The sequence below is a fragment of the Channa argus genome, chromosome 14 (genome assembly GCF_033026475.1).
Source record: "Channa argus isolate prfri chromosome 14, Channa argus male v1.0, whole genome shotgun sequence".
Lineage (NCBI taxonomy): Eukaryota > Metazoa > Chordata > Actinopteri > Anabantiformes > Channidae > Channa > Channa argus.
In genome coordinates, this window is record NC_090210.1 from 14,017,340 (window position 1) to 14,033,395 (window position 16,056).

The 16,056-nt window shown below is 38.2% G+C and overlaps 1 protein-coding gene across 1 annotated transcript; it reads right to left on the reverse strand.

Annotated features, from left to right (window-relative positions):
- Nucleotides 1-2,970: 2,970 nt before the first annotated feature.
- Nucleotides 2,971-15,567, reverse strand: LOC137098069 (myosin-7-like). The gene is made up of 39 exons (XM_067473848.1): nucleotides 15,521-15,567; nucleotides 15,093-15,153; nucleotides 14,666-14,873; nucleotides 13,790-13,933; nucleotides 13,540-13,696; nucleotides 13,407-13,434; nucleotides 13,199-13,304; nucleotides 12,856-12,948; nucleotides 12,675-12,738; nucleotides 12,473-12,571; nucleotides 12,240-12,343; nucleotides 11,967-12,105; nucleotides 11,772-11,890; nucleotides 11,473-11,622; nucleotides 11,201-11,371; nucleotides 10,786-11,095; nucleotides 10,629-10,708; nucleotides 10,337-10,542; nucleotides 10,133-10,256; nucleotides 9,901-10,037; nucleotides 9,548-9,803; nucleotides 9,221-9,463; nucleotides 8,079-8,255; nucleotides 7,847-7,992; nucleotides 7,671-7,761; nucleotides 7,194-7,583; nucleotides 6,716-6,842; nucleotides 6,518-6,636; nucleotides 6,241-6,437; nucleotides 5,982-6,165; nucleotides 5,243-5,408; nucleotides 5,023-5,147; nucleotides 4,632-4,940; nucleotides 4,342-4,545; nucleotides 3,922-4,218; nucleotides 3,738-3,842; nucleotides 3,557-3,652; nucleotides 3,330-3,464; nucleotides 2,971-3,101 (listed from the first exon to the last, which is right to left on the reverse strand). The coding sequence occupies exons 3-39, from the start codon at nucleotides 14,864-14,866 to the stop codon at nucleotides 3,081-3,083; spliced, it is 5,820 nt and encodes a 1,939-aa protein (XP_067329949.1). The 5' UTR covers nucleotides 14,867-14,873; nucleotides 15,093-15,153; nucleotides 15,521-15,567; the 3' UTR covers nucleotides 2,971-3,080.
- Between the last annotated feature and the right edge of the window lie 489 nt (nucleotides 15,568-16,056).

Sequence of the window (16,056 nt, forward strand, 5' to 3'; positions counted from 1 at the left end):
ATAATTATGTTTTTATTGCTGCTGTAGGAGTTTTAAATCATGCTGTATGAGGGCCTGTGTAGCAAAGGTGAAAACTTTGGATCCGAACTGTTCGAAAAACCTTTTAAACAGGTTAAAAACAAATTATGCCTTGTATCATAAGTGAGTGGTGGCTGTGGTAGTAGTTTTTTTGTGTTTTTGCATGTGTGTGTCACGAGAATTCCTTTTATCTCCTGAGATAAGACCATTGTCATCGCACACTATGTTAAGGTGGTCTAATTATAGAGGCAGTGAATTGTTCCATCTTATTCATTTTGGCCTAAGCTCAAAGGTCCTATTAATCGTGCTGATAATCCTCAGCACACACTGTGCTTTATGTCATGCACCTCTTTAAGCAGAGGTGTGAATGTGTGTTCATTAGTTGACAGATACCTGCTGGTACCCTCAGAGCTAGGGACATGACCTATAATAAGAGAAAAGACCGACAAGGTGAATATCATAGAAATAGAGTTTCGGCCTCCCTCTCTATCCTGGGTGTGCTTGAAATCATTATTTCGTATGCAGCAGCAATTATTGGGACTTTACACCAGCACCAAGTCAATGCCCTAGTCAGATGGATAAGGAGGGTATTAACAATAAAAAAAAATCCATGCCTCTATACCACAGCAAATTACTAAAGCTGGTGCCACTAAAAACAGCTCAATTTTCATTTTTATTATCTGATTTATTTTGTATTGACTGATGAATGTAGATGCCCATCACAACATAAAAAAGGACTTCATGTAAAAAAAAATCATCGTCATAAATCATCAATGGAGCTTAACATGCCAAATTATATGTAAATGTGCCATGAAATGTAGTAGGAAATATATCCCAATTAAATGAGTTGTAGATTTATATCTAGATGTAACAGATATTTCATTATTGACTCTGAAGTGCCCATAGGCCTTTGAATGAACAGGCAGACGTGAACAGGGATTTACTGAGCAGCTGAAAGTAATTATGTGTGGTATTATGGTGGACTTGAGTATGAGCATGGATTTGTTGTTGGCCTTGAGGACCAAGCTTTTGGGCTGTCTTTATCTCTATTTTAAGAACAGGAGATTTGTCCCTCTCTGTTTAAGCTTTTTTTTATTTTAGCTTCATGTCCTACCAGTTCTTTAGTGTTCAGGCGCTGTTATTTTTCTTATCTAGGTCTAATGTTCACATTATTGGTAAAAAACTTCAATTCTCTTAAACATACTGCTCTACTAAAAGCAACATTACCATTGTAACTCAGGTAGTGACATTGATTATAGCCTCCCCAGGTAGTCTAGAGATAATTTACTAATTTATTTACATAAAGTAAATGTGCCAATTTTGTGGGTTGCCTGAGTTTTAATATGCATGCTCTTATGTGCTGTCTGTATGTTTACAGACAGTGGGGTTCAAAGGTCTAATATAACCTCTAATATTTTAATGCAAACTTGGAAATATTTAAAAAGTCTGAGGATTTTAAGACAAGAAGTTAAAATTAAGTTGTAAAATTAAGAAAATCCAGTTACAGTTGCAGTGACAATAAATTGATTGCTAGATCATGGTGTTTTGTCTTGTGGCCAGCAGCTGAAGTGGAAATATATGCTATGTAGAAAAGAAATGTTTTGTCCAATTCAATACCAGAATGCCCACATTGAAATCTTTTCGCTAAGTATACATCTGTCACAAAAAAGCTATTCTATGTCTTGATGAACAAAGCTTAATGGGTTGATCGGATGTTACTAATTTCTATAGAGCATTTTACAGTGCCATGCATTGCCCCCTTAAAAAACTATCAATTCGGTCATGATTTGATGGGGAGAAAGCCCCTCTTTGTTGAAAATAACAACTTGATGAAGGGTTGGTGAAGTTATTTTTGATGCCATTATCTTGTGATAACAGGATAATTATCTAATTATCTTGGAATATAAATTGGTTTACTTATGACAATGAGATTTCTCTGGAAAAAAGGGCCCATTAGTCCCCTGTCTCCAGACCCTTCTTTCTTTGATTTTTTTCAGCAATTTATAATTTATTTTAGAAATGCTTTACAGCACTTTTGACGTGATTTTATACAATGAAAGAGTAGAAGTCTGACAAAGCATTGGGTTGATGTAGGCTAATATTAACTCGCATCACCAGTTATTTGGTGATGCAGAGAGTTATTGTCTTGGTCAGACAGTTTTGACACCTTTGGGATATCTGCTGTCTCTCAGTTTTTTTGTTTACATTTATTTATCACTATGTGGAAATGGTTTCTTCGGCTGTAATAATCATGAAAAAAAATGCTCAACAGTGATTTGGGAGAGCGCAAGAAACCGGAGGAATGCTGTTTATATCAGGAGTTCTAATAACTTGACCACTATAGTAAACTATTAACACAATCATGTGAAAGATTTAATAGTCTGTATAGTCACTGTTGAACGATAGCAAAATCTGAAAGTTATTATGGAAGCCAAGATAATTATTTGGATTTTCGTAAATTATCACGTTATCCCAAGAAAATTCGCTTTTGTTATATTAATAACAAAATAATCATCCTGTTATCAGAAGAAAGCAAAATTGTCTTCCCAAGTTACCGAGATATATTATACTGTTGGCGTGATATGCAGCATCTGCATCAATGGCCATTCTCGGCCTCCATACTTAACTCTGCCATGTTTTCACATGACGATGATTGTTAGTAGTATTATTTTGAACTGGAAAACTGGCTGCAAGTTGATCATATCTGTATCTCATCTAAAAGTGCTCTTCAATAAGTAAAACTCCAAGAGATCTGGCCTGTCCGAATTTCACATGGCCACTGTCACAAACTTGCTTTAGTATGCAGACTCTAAAAAACATCTTCCTTTTAGTCAAATCCTCATGATACCTACCACTTCATATATTATACTAAAGTTACATTAAATACAATATTAACTGTACAGTGTCCCATGAGGCTACTCATAGTAGAAAACAGGAAAAAATACACTGATGTGCCACAGCTTGATGATAATTTTATTAAGCACTACAGGTTGTGAATAGTGATAGTTGAGGGGATCTACAGTACATAGGATTTGACATGGATTTCAGATGGCTCCAAAGCTTCACTCCTCATCAAACCCTTTCTGTTGCAGCCAGGGAAGTTGAAGGGAAAGAAAAGAGAGAGAGAGACAGCTAGGTTATCAGATTAGTGTTGCTTTTAGTACAACAAAGCAATAGATATTTATTAACAAACTAACATGAAATGAACTGCTGCAACAGCAGAGTAGCATAAAAGTTAAATGCAGCCAGCAGAGGGCAGCATGAGTCATGGTCAGATGCTGTGCACCTGCTACAGAGTACATGCTTCTAACCTTGGAGCCAGGGTCACGGCTCTTGGCACGCAGTTTGTTGACCTGAGACTCTGCGATGTCAGCTCGCTCCTCAGCTTCATCTAGCTCATGCTGCAACTTGCGGAACTTGCCAAGGTGAACATTAGACTGCTCCTCCTGTTTAAGGAAAATAAATAAAATAAATTAGCTAAATAAAATGTATTATTCTAAAAGGAGAGGAAACTGCAAAAAGACATTTCTACACTCACAGCCTCCTCAGCATTTCTCTTGTAGGCTTTAACCTTCAGCTGCAGCTTGTCTACCAGATCCTGAAGTCTGACAATATTTTTGTGGTCTTCCTCAGTCTAATGCAATCAGAAACAAGGTTACAAACTTAATTGCCTCATAAAGAACTTCAACCATACATAAAGCCAGCTCCCTGGTACAAACCTGATAGGTAAGTTCCTTGATGCGACGCTCATATTTCCGGATGCCTTTTAACACTTCACTGCTTTTCTTCTGCTCCATTTCTATCTCATTTTCTAGCTCCCTTACCTGAAATTTTTCAAATAACAACATATCAACAATGTTGAACAAAAATAACTCAAATTACAAATGGAGTAGACATACTTACCCTGGCCTCGAGCTTCTGAACCTGCTTCTTGCCTCCCTTCATTGCGATCTGTTCAGCTTCATCCAGACGGTGCTGCAGGTCTTTGATGGTTTGCTCCATGTTTTTCTTCATACGCTCCAAGTGAGCACTGGTGTCTTGCTCTTTCTTCAACTCCTCTGCCATCATGGCAGCATCAGTAATGGCCTTCTTGGCCTTATCTTCAGCATTTCTGCACTCCTGCACTGCATCTTCTACTTCTGACTGAAGCTGGGACATATCAGCCTCCAGCTTCTTCTTTTGGTTTAGCAGACTAGTGTTCTGTATATAGAGTATATTTTTAGATTTAGATAGAAAAAAAAAATTGATCCGATGGAATTCTCCAGTAAATTGGGTTTAGTAGAAAAACACTGTGCGAGGTGCAATGACTATACAGTCTCTTACCTGTGAGTGCAGTAGCTGCACTCTTTCACTAACATCCAGCAGCTCTTGCTCAGCAAGTTTGCGACTTCTGTCAGTTTGCTCTAGAGCAGCCCTAAGCTCCTCCAGTTCAGCCTGAAGCAGGTTGTTGCGTCTCTCAACAATGGCAAGGTTTTCCTTCAAATCATCATTGGCTCGCATCGAGTCATCAAGATGCAGCTGAGTATCCTGGAAAATGTTCAAAGCCTCCAGTTACAAAATAGCTTAGTAACTATGAAAGCAAAATGAAAGGTTAAGACGAATTCTTTTTTTACCTTCAGATGTGCATGAACAGCTTTAAGTTGTTTTTGGGCCTCAGCTGCCTGCCTGTTCGCCTGGCTGAGCTGGATCTCCATCTCATTAAGGTCTCCCTCCATCTTCTTTTTCAAACGTAGGGCCTCATTTCTGCTGCGGGTCTCAGCTTCCAGAGAGCTCTGAAGGGTCTCGATGGCCCTCTGGAGGTTTCTCTTGGACTGCTCCATCTCCTCATCTTTCTCAGATAGTTTACGGTCCATGTCTGCCTTAATCTGACTAAACTCAAGCTGGGCTCTAAGAATCTTGCCCTCTTCATGCTCGAGAGAACCCTGAGATAAATATCAGCAGTTTGTCAAACTTCTCCCCTCGGCTGAGTTATGAAAGGCTTAGAATTTGAGGTTTAAGTCTTACCTCTGCTTCCTCAAGAGCAGACTGAATTTCACTCTTTTCCTGCTCCAGCTGCTTGCGAACCTTCTCGAGTTCATGAATAGTTTTTCCTCCTTCACCAAGTTGCTCAGTGAGGTCAGAAATCTCCTCTGTGATGGAGATAGTTGTATTTAATTGATTTTGTTAGGCACATTCAATTGGTATTGATCACCTGCTTGATACACTTATTGATCTGATCTATTACCCTGAAGATTCTTGTTCTCCCGCTTTAGGGTCTCCAGGTGGTCTAGAGATTCTTCATAAGAGTTTTTTAGTTTAAAAAGCTCAGTGCTCAAAGACCTGGCTTCCTTCTGGGAGCTCTCCAACTCACACTGACACTCCTCATATTTCTGCTTCCACTCAGACAGAACCTGAAAGATATCAGGTTTAAATCCCCACACGAACCGCTTATACAGTTTAAGTAAACTTGGCTTCCACTGTAACAGAACTTTGTAAAATCATGTTGTACGAAGTGACTATCTGTTCATCTAGTTCTCTCTATACATCTTTATAGTCTTGACTTTATTCTGTAAAGTGTCTTGAGATGACTTTGTTGTGAATTGGTGATATATAAATAAAGTTGAATTGAATTAAATACTTATTTATTGCAAGGCTGTGTAGCCACATGGTGGTAATAAGATTATAACAGTATGAATGTAAATGCCAATACATATTTATCTACAAATAGGACAAGCACACCAAATATATAAAAACTGCTGATTCATTGATTATTATTATTATTTGTATTATTAATAATAATAATAGTAGAAAATTATACTCATCTACTTTCTCAAAAAGAGCAGGTCCAGAATAGTTTGCATATTAAGAAGTGGATCACTACTGAGCCATTGCAGGTCAAAGGGTCAAACTATAAAGGGTTCAGATACTGCATTTTAGCTCTGATTATTGCTTTTGGTGCCTACAAATATTTCCTAGTACTTCACCTTGTCAAAGTTTCTTTGCTTCTTGTCCAGAGCAGCAGCAGCAGCATTCGACCTCTCCACATCTACCATGAGATCTTCAATCTCATTCTGCAGTCTGTGCTTGGTCTTCTCCAGAGAGGAACATTTGGCATTCACTGCTTCAACAGCCTCCTCAGCATCCTGCAGACGCTGAGCCAGCTTTTTTCTAGATTAGCATAGAAAATATTCACTCTTAATTGCTTTTAAACTTGAAATGATTCAAAATAAAATATGTACTTACTTTGCTTCCTCCAGTTCCTCGGTCCTCTGGATGGCATCAGTTTCATACTTGGTTCTCCACTGAGCCACCTCAGAATTGGCCTTGGACATGCTGCGTTGAAGGTCAGCTTTAGCCTCCTGCTCCTCCTCATACTGCTCCCTGAGCAGGTCACAGTCATGACGAGCAGACTGCACTGCATGGGCTAATGCATTCTTGGCCTGGATTAATATGGATAGTGTAGGTATTTTTGTTGGACACATATTTATTTTTAAGGTGACATCTCTTGCTATTTCCATACCTTTATTTCCTCATCTAATTGTCTTTTTAGATCTTCAAGTTGTTGATTGTATGAATTCTTTCCTCTAGTTAGTTGAGAAATAAGAGAATCTTTCTCTTCGAGCTGTCTTGATAGCTCATCTGCACAGGCAAACATTTCAAGGTGTAACTGACCTTCTTTGAACAAGTTTGTTATTTTAAATGGAAATAGCACACTAACCATTCTCAGCATGGAACTTAGCTCTCTGGGTGGTACAGTCATTAAGGGATCTCTGAGATTCATCATACTTATTCCTGTATTCATTCATTTGATCCTCCAATGATCTGCAGGACTTTTCCAAGGTAGTCTTGAAAATGAACATATACATAAATATATTATAAATCATTATATATACTGTCATTCTTCACCATTTTTAAATACTATGAGATAAACTTTTAGGGTACCCTCTGGACAGTAGACTTTTGTTTTTTAATTTGATTTATTTTGCCTTTTTTGACAAATTAAAAAATACATTATTTTACATACTACACCTTTTTCTCACCATATTTATTCCTACCATGTCAAAGGGCAACCAGTTTCAGTCAGAGATGGTACAGGTCTATGGTTTACTTATTGCCCTGTCATTTACATAAGCAACAACCATCCACACCAATTAACACCAACAATATTTGCCTTGAGCATCTTTAAGCGCACATACCTTGGCCTTGACAATATGCTCCATATTGGAGACCACATCATCCAGCTCCAGTCTGAGCTCACTCTTCTCTTTCTCCAGTTTCTGCTTGATTCTCTGCAGGTTGTCAATCTGCTCTCCCAGGTCAGCAACACTGTCAGCTTGTTTCTTCCTGAGTGTGGCTGCAGTGGCTTCATGCTGCAGAGTGGCCTCTTCGAGGTCTCTGCGGAGTTTCTGCAACTCAGCCTCCCTCCTCTTGTTCATTTCAATCTGGGCAGATGTTGCTCCACCAGCTTCCTCCAGCCTCTCACTGATCTCCTCCAGCTCTCTGGCCAAGTCAGCCCTCTGTTTCTCCACCTTGGCTCGAGCAGTTCGCTCTGCTTCAAGCTCTTCCTCTAGCTCTTCTACACGTGCCTAATTTCACAGCAAGAAATTCAAATCTTGAGAAATATTTTGCAAAACTGTTTACACGTACCAAGACCCAGTTATGCACTCTTTTACCTGCAGCTCTTTCAGCTTCTTCTGGAGTTGAATGATTATAGCTTGATCATCCTCAATTTTGCCATTTAGTTGATTGATCTCAAAATCTTTTCTGTAGAGTTTGATTTAGTCAGTGTTAGCTTGTTAAAATTAGTATGTATGCATTTTTACAATGGAAATAGGAATTTAATTTGTACTTTTTCAGATGCTCTTCTAGCTGCTGTTTGTCATTTTCAAGATCCATTACTGTCTCCTGTGTCAGCTTTAAATCCCCCTCCAGCTTTCTCTTAGCCCTCTCAAGGTCCATCCGAATCTTCTTCTCTTGCTCAAGTGATCCTTCAAGCTTAATGCAAATACATATAATTGCAAATTATGAATTGTAAAAATTAATACATTTGTGAATAGTGTCGTGCTCATATGGGTTCTTACATCATCCACTTGCTGCTCCAGCTTAGTCTTGGCCTTGGTCAGAGTGTTGACTTTGTCTTCTTCGCTCTGTAGGTCATCCAGTGTTTGCTGATGAGCTTCCTGTAAGGCTTTCTTTTCTTTGGTCAACTTGGCAATGATCTCATCCTGTGCAGCCATCTCTTCTACCAGGTTCTTTACCTGTGAACCACAAAATGATTTATTATTGTAAATGCTCCCTTTACAATTTATCTTCAAAAATTCAATAAATATTTTCATTTTCATGCTGATGATACTTAAATATAGCTCTGTTTAAATCCAAGGGATACCAACGCAGTCCATCCTTGACTGCAACCAGGATTTGAAATACTTTATGTTTTGTTGAATGAAACTAGACAGAAGTGATTGTGTATGTTCCACCAACTTCAAAGGAGTATAACTAGCCACCCAAGCCATTCAAGAAACAGATCAACTCTGTAATAGAAGGTTACTTCTTTCAGCTTAGAAATAGGCCAGTTTTCAAACAAAAGTCTTTCCTGTAACCTGCAACCTTATCCTGTAATCTTCACATGGCTGTAATTCACTGTATTACAGAAAGTATTAGCTACTCTTCTCTAGTGTATTTGCAGCTTATGCAGAATGCTTCCAGGGAGCTTCCAGGGAGGGAGACAACATTACATCTGCACTAACATACTTGTCCTGGCTCTCTGCCATAAAGTTCAAGGTTATTTTAGTGTTTTAGAGCCCTACATGGATTGGAACCTCTATCTATCTATCTATCTATCTATCTATCTATCTATCTATCTATCTATCTATCTATCTATCTATCTATCTATCTATCTATCTATCTATCTATCTATCTATCTATCTATCTATCTATCTATCTATCTATCTATCTATCTATCTATCTATCTATCTATCTATCTATCTATCTATCTATTTATCTATCTAATTAATTAATCTATCTAATTAATCTATCTATCTATCTAACTAGATCTAGAACTCTTAGACCTTTAAATCATTTGCTAAAGATGATTGAAGCTAGTGGGTTAAGGAACTCATATTTGGTTATATTTAAATGTGTTCTATAAAATAATTTAAATTGAAATTAACTATTGGCTTATTATTTGCTGATCAGTATTGTAACAAATAGTTAATTGCTATACCTTGTTCTCAGTTGCATGCTTCTCTTTCTCCACTTTAGCCAGAGTTAACTCCAGGTCATCAATATCTTTCTTAAGCTCAGAACATTCATCTTCCAACTTCCTCTTCTTAGCTGTCAGTTCAGCATTCATCTCTTCTTCATCCTCCAGTCTTTCTATCAGCTCTTTGGCTTTTGCCTCAAGTTGGATTTTATTTTTAATCAGCCCCTCACATCTTTCTTCAGCATCACAGAGATTATCTTGCTCCTGTCAAACATTTAATCAAGTTAGCAAACATTGTAATGACATGTTCAAAGTTAAATGACATGTTCAGTATATTTGCATTCTCACCGTTTGAACTTGGAGCTGCAAGTCATTTTTCTCTTGGAGAAGATAGACCATTTTCTCCTCTAACTCCTTTCTACGAGCTTCAGACTTTGCAAATGATTCTTTTAACTTAAGGAATTCTTCCTTCAGATTGGCCATCTCTTTTTCTGCCTCAGCAGATCTTAATAGAGGTTTAATTTTGAAGTACAACTTCATCCAGGGCCAATTCTTGACTCCCATAAATGAGCGCACATTCCACTGAATCACTAATAAAGCATCTCTAGTAGAGATTTAAATAAAATAGATTAAATATGTTAAATATGTAAACCAAAATCCACTGATTGCTTGATCTTTAATGATTAATATCAGTTGGATACCTGCGTTCCACAATCTTCTGATACTCAATACGAGACAAAAGACCACGGGATCTGGCTTGAATAGCAGTGATGATTTTGGAGAGACGTTCATCTCTCATCTCCTCAAGCAGGCCCAGCAATCCAGCCTTAAAGAACACCTAAAACAGCAATAGGTGTATATGCCATTCTCGTCATAAGCTACAAGAATTATTTATCACCTTAACTTTTTTCAATATCAGAACATTTTTTTTACCTTGGTGTGTCCAAACTTGTATTGACTGTGGTCAATATCCAACGATGCAAGAAGTTTTTCAGCTCCCTTCCTGCTGTCAATGAATTGACCCTCTGGAATAGCAGCAGGATTCAGGATACGATATCTGTGAAATGCAATCATAAAAATCAGTTGAGTTAATATATTAATTTCCTTAGAATCTTCTATTGATTTGACAGACTATACCTCTGTTTGAAATCCCCATAGAGGATCCTGTTGGGGAAGCCCTTCCTGCAGATCCTGATGCCCTCCAGCACACCGTTACACCGCAGCTGGTGCATCACTAGAGGATTCTCCATAGCCCCAGGAGTCTTAGTCTCATTGGGGATGATGCAGCGCACAAAGTGAGGGTGAGTAGACCTCAAGTTGGTCATCAGCTTATTCAGGTTTTCCTTTAATATGGCGAAGCATACATTTACACATATTGGTTTAGATTTATGCACAAGTTGGCCTAGCTCAAAATGAAAATGTACAGTACCCTGTGAAGTGCAGACACTGTCTGAAATGATGATCCCTTCTTCTTCTTCTCTTTTTTAACTTCAGTACCTTCAACCGCGACTATTCAGAAGTAAAGGTATAACCTTAGATTTCAACAAGAAATAAATACTGTCTACTATCAAATCAAAGGAGGGTACCTGCATCACTTCCAGCATAATTTGCAAAGAGAATAGCAAGCAGCTTGAGAGTAGACTTCTGGTAAAGTGAAACAACAGTCTCATTCAGAGGATCCTTGTTTTTCACCAGCCAGTTATTAATGTTATAATCAACAGTTCCAGCATAGTGCATCAGGGCAAAGTGAGCCTCTGGTTTTCCTTTGATAATTCTTGGCTTCTGGAAGTTAGCAGATTTCCCCAGATGGTTGTCATAGAGCTTTGCTTTAAATGTGGCATCAGTGGCTTTGGGAAACATGCACTCCTCTTCAAGGATGGACATGATACCCATGGGCTGGATAGCAAAAGTGTGATATAGGGTCTTACATTATTTGAAAACATTATTTGAAAACACATTATTTTTAGTCACGTTTGTACATTATATAACCCTGTATCTCACCTTTTCAATCAAGTCAATACAGGCCTGCAGATCCATACCAAAATCTATAAATGTCCATTCAATTCCCTCTTTCTTGTACTCTTCCTGCTCCAGCACAAACATGTGGTGGTTGAAAAACTGTTGCAGTTTTTCATTGGTGAAGTTGATGCACAGCTGCTCAAAAGTGTTGAACTAGAACAAAAGAAAATGTAACAAATTATGTATTTATTATCATTCCATTTATATTATGTAGAAAGATGTTTGGGTTACTGTGTACTAAAAAGATGCCTCACATCAAAGATCTCAAATCCAGCTATGTCCAGCACCCCAATAAAATACTGGCGAGGCTGTCTGGTTTCCAGTGACTGGTTGATTCTCATTACCATCCACAGGAACATCCTTTCATAAACAGCTTTAGAGAGAGCTCCAACAGCATAGGTCACCTGTAGAGTAAAGTATCAAAACTTTTAGTTCCGTTCGTTTATCCAACTACGTAGCCTCCGTGGGAGCGACCATGTTGAGAACATGATGTGTTCTGTATTAGGCAAAGAGCACGTTCCTTATGAAAACAAGGTTTTAAGTCAGTTCTTACCTGAGCAACATTTTGTCCCTTGGTTACCCACTCATTTCCTACTTTGACTCTTGGGTGACAGAGACATTTGATGAGGTCAGCAGAGTTTAGGCCCATCAAATATGCAATTTTGTCAGCATCTGAAGAAGGAAAGTGAAAGCTGTGGAACTCCTTTACCTGGTTCTGAACCAACTATACACGCTAAACCTTTTGTACCTTCAGTGCCATCAGCCTCTGCCTGTTCCTCTCTCGCCCTCTGCTTAAACTTCATGTTGCCATGGTGCATAACAGAACCAGTTAGCTTGTACATAGAGTTTTTTTCCTCTTGAGTAAAGCCCAACACATCGAAGGCATTCTGTGAAAAAGATTCAGTGTATTTTAAAATCTATGCAGATTAAATAAATTTTAAACTTAAAACTAGTTAAGTTACATGAAAAGATATTTTTAAAATTATTTTAAAAAATGCAGAGCAATGAGTAATAGCCTGACATCTGTTGCCATCAGTTCCTCTGAATCATCAATGGAGGCCACTTGGGTTTCACCCTGAGAGATGAAGGCATAGTCATAGGGATTATTTGTGATCAACAGCATCTCTGAGGACACAGAGAGAGGGAGAGCAGTGATCAGACAGATGGTCACTTAACTGTAATACAAATCCACTGACAGCCTTGATTCATTTGTGTGACCACAGTCACACAAATTAATCATGTTCTTGTACTAACCCAGGAGTTCTGGCTTCTTGTTGGACAGAATCTGGTAGAAAATGTGGTAATCTCTTTCAGCCTTGAGCTGGAAGGTCACACGCGACTTCTCCAGAAGGTCTGACATTGACAAATACAGATGTGAAGCTGAATTAGATTAAGTGTGTCACAAAACACAGTTACTTATCATTACAATATTACTAACAAGGATTTTTGCCCTTACATGTTTCAATGTCAGCAGAGGCTAACTTTCCCCTTGTGTCAAAATGGATTCTGATGAATTTACCCTAGTGTAAGGGATATAGTTTTTATTTGTAATGATACTTTAAATTAAACTATTGCTACTAATTGTGTTTTATGGAAACATAATACATAATATCCATACATAATTATTCGATACCCACAAATCTAGAAGAATTGTCATTTCTGATGGTCTTGGCATTACCAAAGGCCTCCAGTGCAGGGTTAGCCTGGATGATTTGATCCTCCAGAGTACCCTGTTATAGAAAAACATCGTACTCAATTAAAGTACAGGTTTTGAACAACACAAAGAGGCTTGGGCATCCTCGGTTGGCATTATGTGATATTCCAATGATTTTTAAATTTTTTGAAAGAAACAAACTCATAACCTACAAATAAAGACACAAATACACTTGCTGTAGAAAGTGTCATCATCATTGTTCTCATCTTTTTGTTGTAGCCCTTTTTATCTTACAAATCATAAACTTAATACAGCTCATTAATCACCTTGTCTTTGGCACTGGGGTCTTTTTTAATGCCTCCGGCAGCAATACTTGCAAAATATTGGATGACACGCTTTGTGTTGACAGTCTTTCCTGCACCAGATTCTCCACTGTAATTGCAAAGTCAATGATAAAGTATACATCTTACCGTTATGTTCAGTAACATTTGATCTCTGAGCACACAGTGTCATAGAGTGTAGGCGAATACGTACGTAATCAGAATTGACTGGTTTTCACGGTCTACAAAACCATGTTTGGAGAGATCACAAATTTTGTTAGTATATACAGTCTGCATATTATTTATGACAGATTTTACCCAAAATTGAATTTGTTATTCATCTGTACCTGACAGCATGTACTGATAAGCATTGTCAGAGATTGAGAAAATGTGAGGAGGAGCTTCACTCCTCTTCTTTCCTCTGTAGCCAAGCACAACTTCATGGTTGTAGACTGGCAGCCACTTGTAGGGGTTGATAGTCACACAGAACAGCCCAGAGTAGGTCTGAGAAAAAAGAGGCAAGTCGTTTTGAGATCAGTATTTGTCTTAAATTAAGGTTTGTAATGTATATTGATGATAGGCTTGTCTGCTACTCACATAGATCATCCATGCTGCATAACGTTCTTTGAGGTTAAACAGCACAGCAGGCTCATGGAGAAAGGTCAGCATAGCCATATCCTCTATCTTGTCAAACTTTGGTGGATTCTGTTGCATAATTTGTGACTCCTTGACAATCGCAGTCTAAGGAAAACGGAGGCATCAATACTGTTTGTGATGATGACATACATTTCATCTAAAAATGTTTCATGATGGGCCAAGCCAGTTTGTGCTGTTGTTCGTGGTTGCTCTATTCACTGCACTATTTTTATCAATATCATGTGTAACACACGGTTATTACCAGATGTCAGCAATGGCTTGTTTCATCACTCAGCTGCTCAGCGAACTGACTGTAGACACTTTAATTGCAGCATCACCTCAGGGTTCAGTGTTAACTTGTACTCATTTGCTCAATGCTAGACACTTCAGATCACACATAGAATTAAACTTAGATTAAAACTTGCTGCCAGATGAGGACTAACACATAGACTTACACTCAAACTCAGACCACTCATCCACTGTTTCCTGTGCTGCTCTAAGAGATGAGTGGAATGACCCTATTAATCTGATACTAAATGCACAGTTTGTTTTCAAGTGAACTAAAAAATGAAGTGGTATAGTTTATCAAACTGTCTGGTAACTGCATAGTAGGATAATGCTTTATTAAAATGTATTAACTTCAGGTAATTATCTTTTCATTGTTAATTTGTTTTTTACTCAGATATTGGCAGTCCTTAATGACTGTCAACCATCTTTGTCCAAAGCCAACCTTGTGGGTGTACCTAGATTATTAGATTTACTGTATTTACTGCCGCACTGAAAGTACAGTATGTTAAGGTTAGGCTTCAGGCTGATTAAAATTGTATAATCACTGACCTTCCCATTCTCTAGCTCCACAGTGACTTTGTCCCCATCTCGGCTGGTGATGGTTGCCTTCACAAATTCTTCCACTGGATCCGGGACGAAACATTGCCTCTTTATGTCAAAGGGACGAGTTGAGGCCTCCATACGCTCCCTGTCTGACTTCCTCAAATATTGGGCGGCTGCCCCAAACACAGACATCTCTGCATCCCCCATGGCTGGACTATTGTACATACAGTCAGATGAGATGATTAATGCTTCGCCCTGTCTGTATCTGTTTATTCTTTGTTAAAATGTTAACAATTTATAAATCTTAATCTAAAAAAAATTCTGAAAATATCCATACTAGGAGATTTTATTCTATTGGGAAGCAACATAAAAACAAAGTCTTATTACGATCTTCATCTCTATTGTATGAATTGCTAAAAAAAACATTATTTACCAGTGGCTTCAAATCAGACCACAAGTGAACTCAGGCTTCAGAGAATAAATTAGTGAACTACCTGCAGTGAACAGAAGGAAAAATATGAGTTAGGTTTTCAGAGGGTGAATTAAAATGTCAAATTTTGCTTTGTTGTATCAACATGAACGTGAATAACAAGTTATTTGCTTTACAATAAATTTGTTTATCTTGGTTAGTATAAATTTTAAGTATATTTAATAAAAGACTCTGCAACATCTTGTTAGGCATGTAATTCATTCTCATGCTACTTGTATGTAAAATCTACCTTCCCATAACCTCGCTTAACCTCGCTGTTAAAAGGCATAAGTTTGGTATTTTACAGAATCTTTAGTCTAGTCCATAGAAGTAGTGCAAAAGTATGAAAACAGCATCTTTGAATACAAAAGCATCTAGCTGTACAGACTTACAGAATCCAGGTGAAGATGAAGCAGCTACTAGACCTGCAGGGTAGAAAGGGATCAAATATATAACCCCAGATAACCCTCCCTTATAAGGCCAAGGGCACCACCCTGACCTGTTTACTCATACACACATACACACACACTCATGCACACACATCAACAGGTTCACTACTTCCACACATAACTACACTACCCCCTCTCGCTCGCACACACACACAGCCACACACAGACACACTGTGGTAATCGCCATCACTTTCATCACTTATGACAGGGCTCTCTGTGGCGCTCATGATGTCTGGCTGTCCTCCCTGCTTTTTTGTCTCTACCGCTCATGTCCAAATAATGTGATTTTTTGGGAGTACTGCCAGGAAATTTCTCCAACATAATCTGACCATGACTCACTCAGGCATAACCTCTCTATCTCTAATTCTACAACACTTTTTTCTGTCATCTCATGGGCTGAATTCTATTTCCAAATCAGGCCTGGCCATAGACAGAAACCAGATTCCAATTATTGCCTGTGAGGAAAGATTGTAATAACA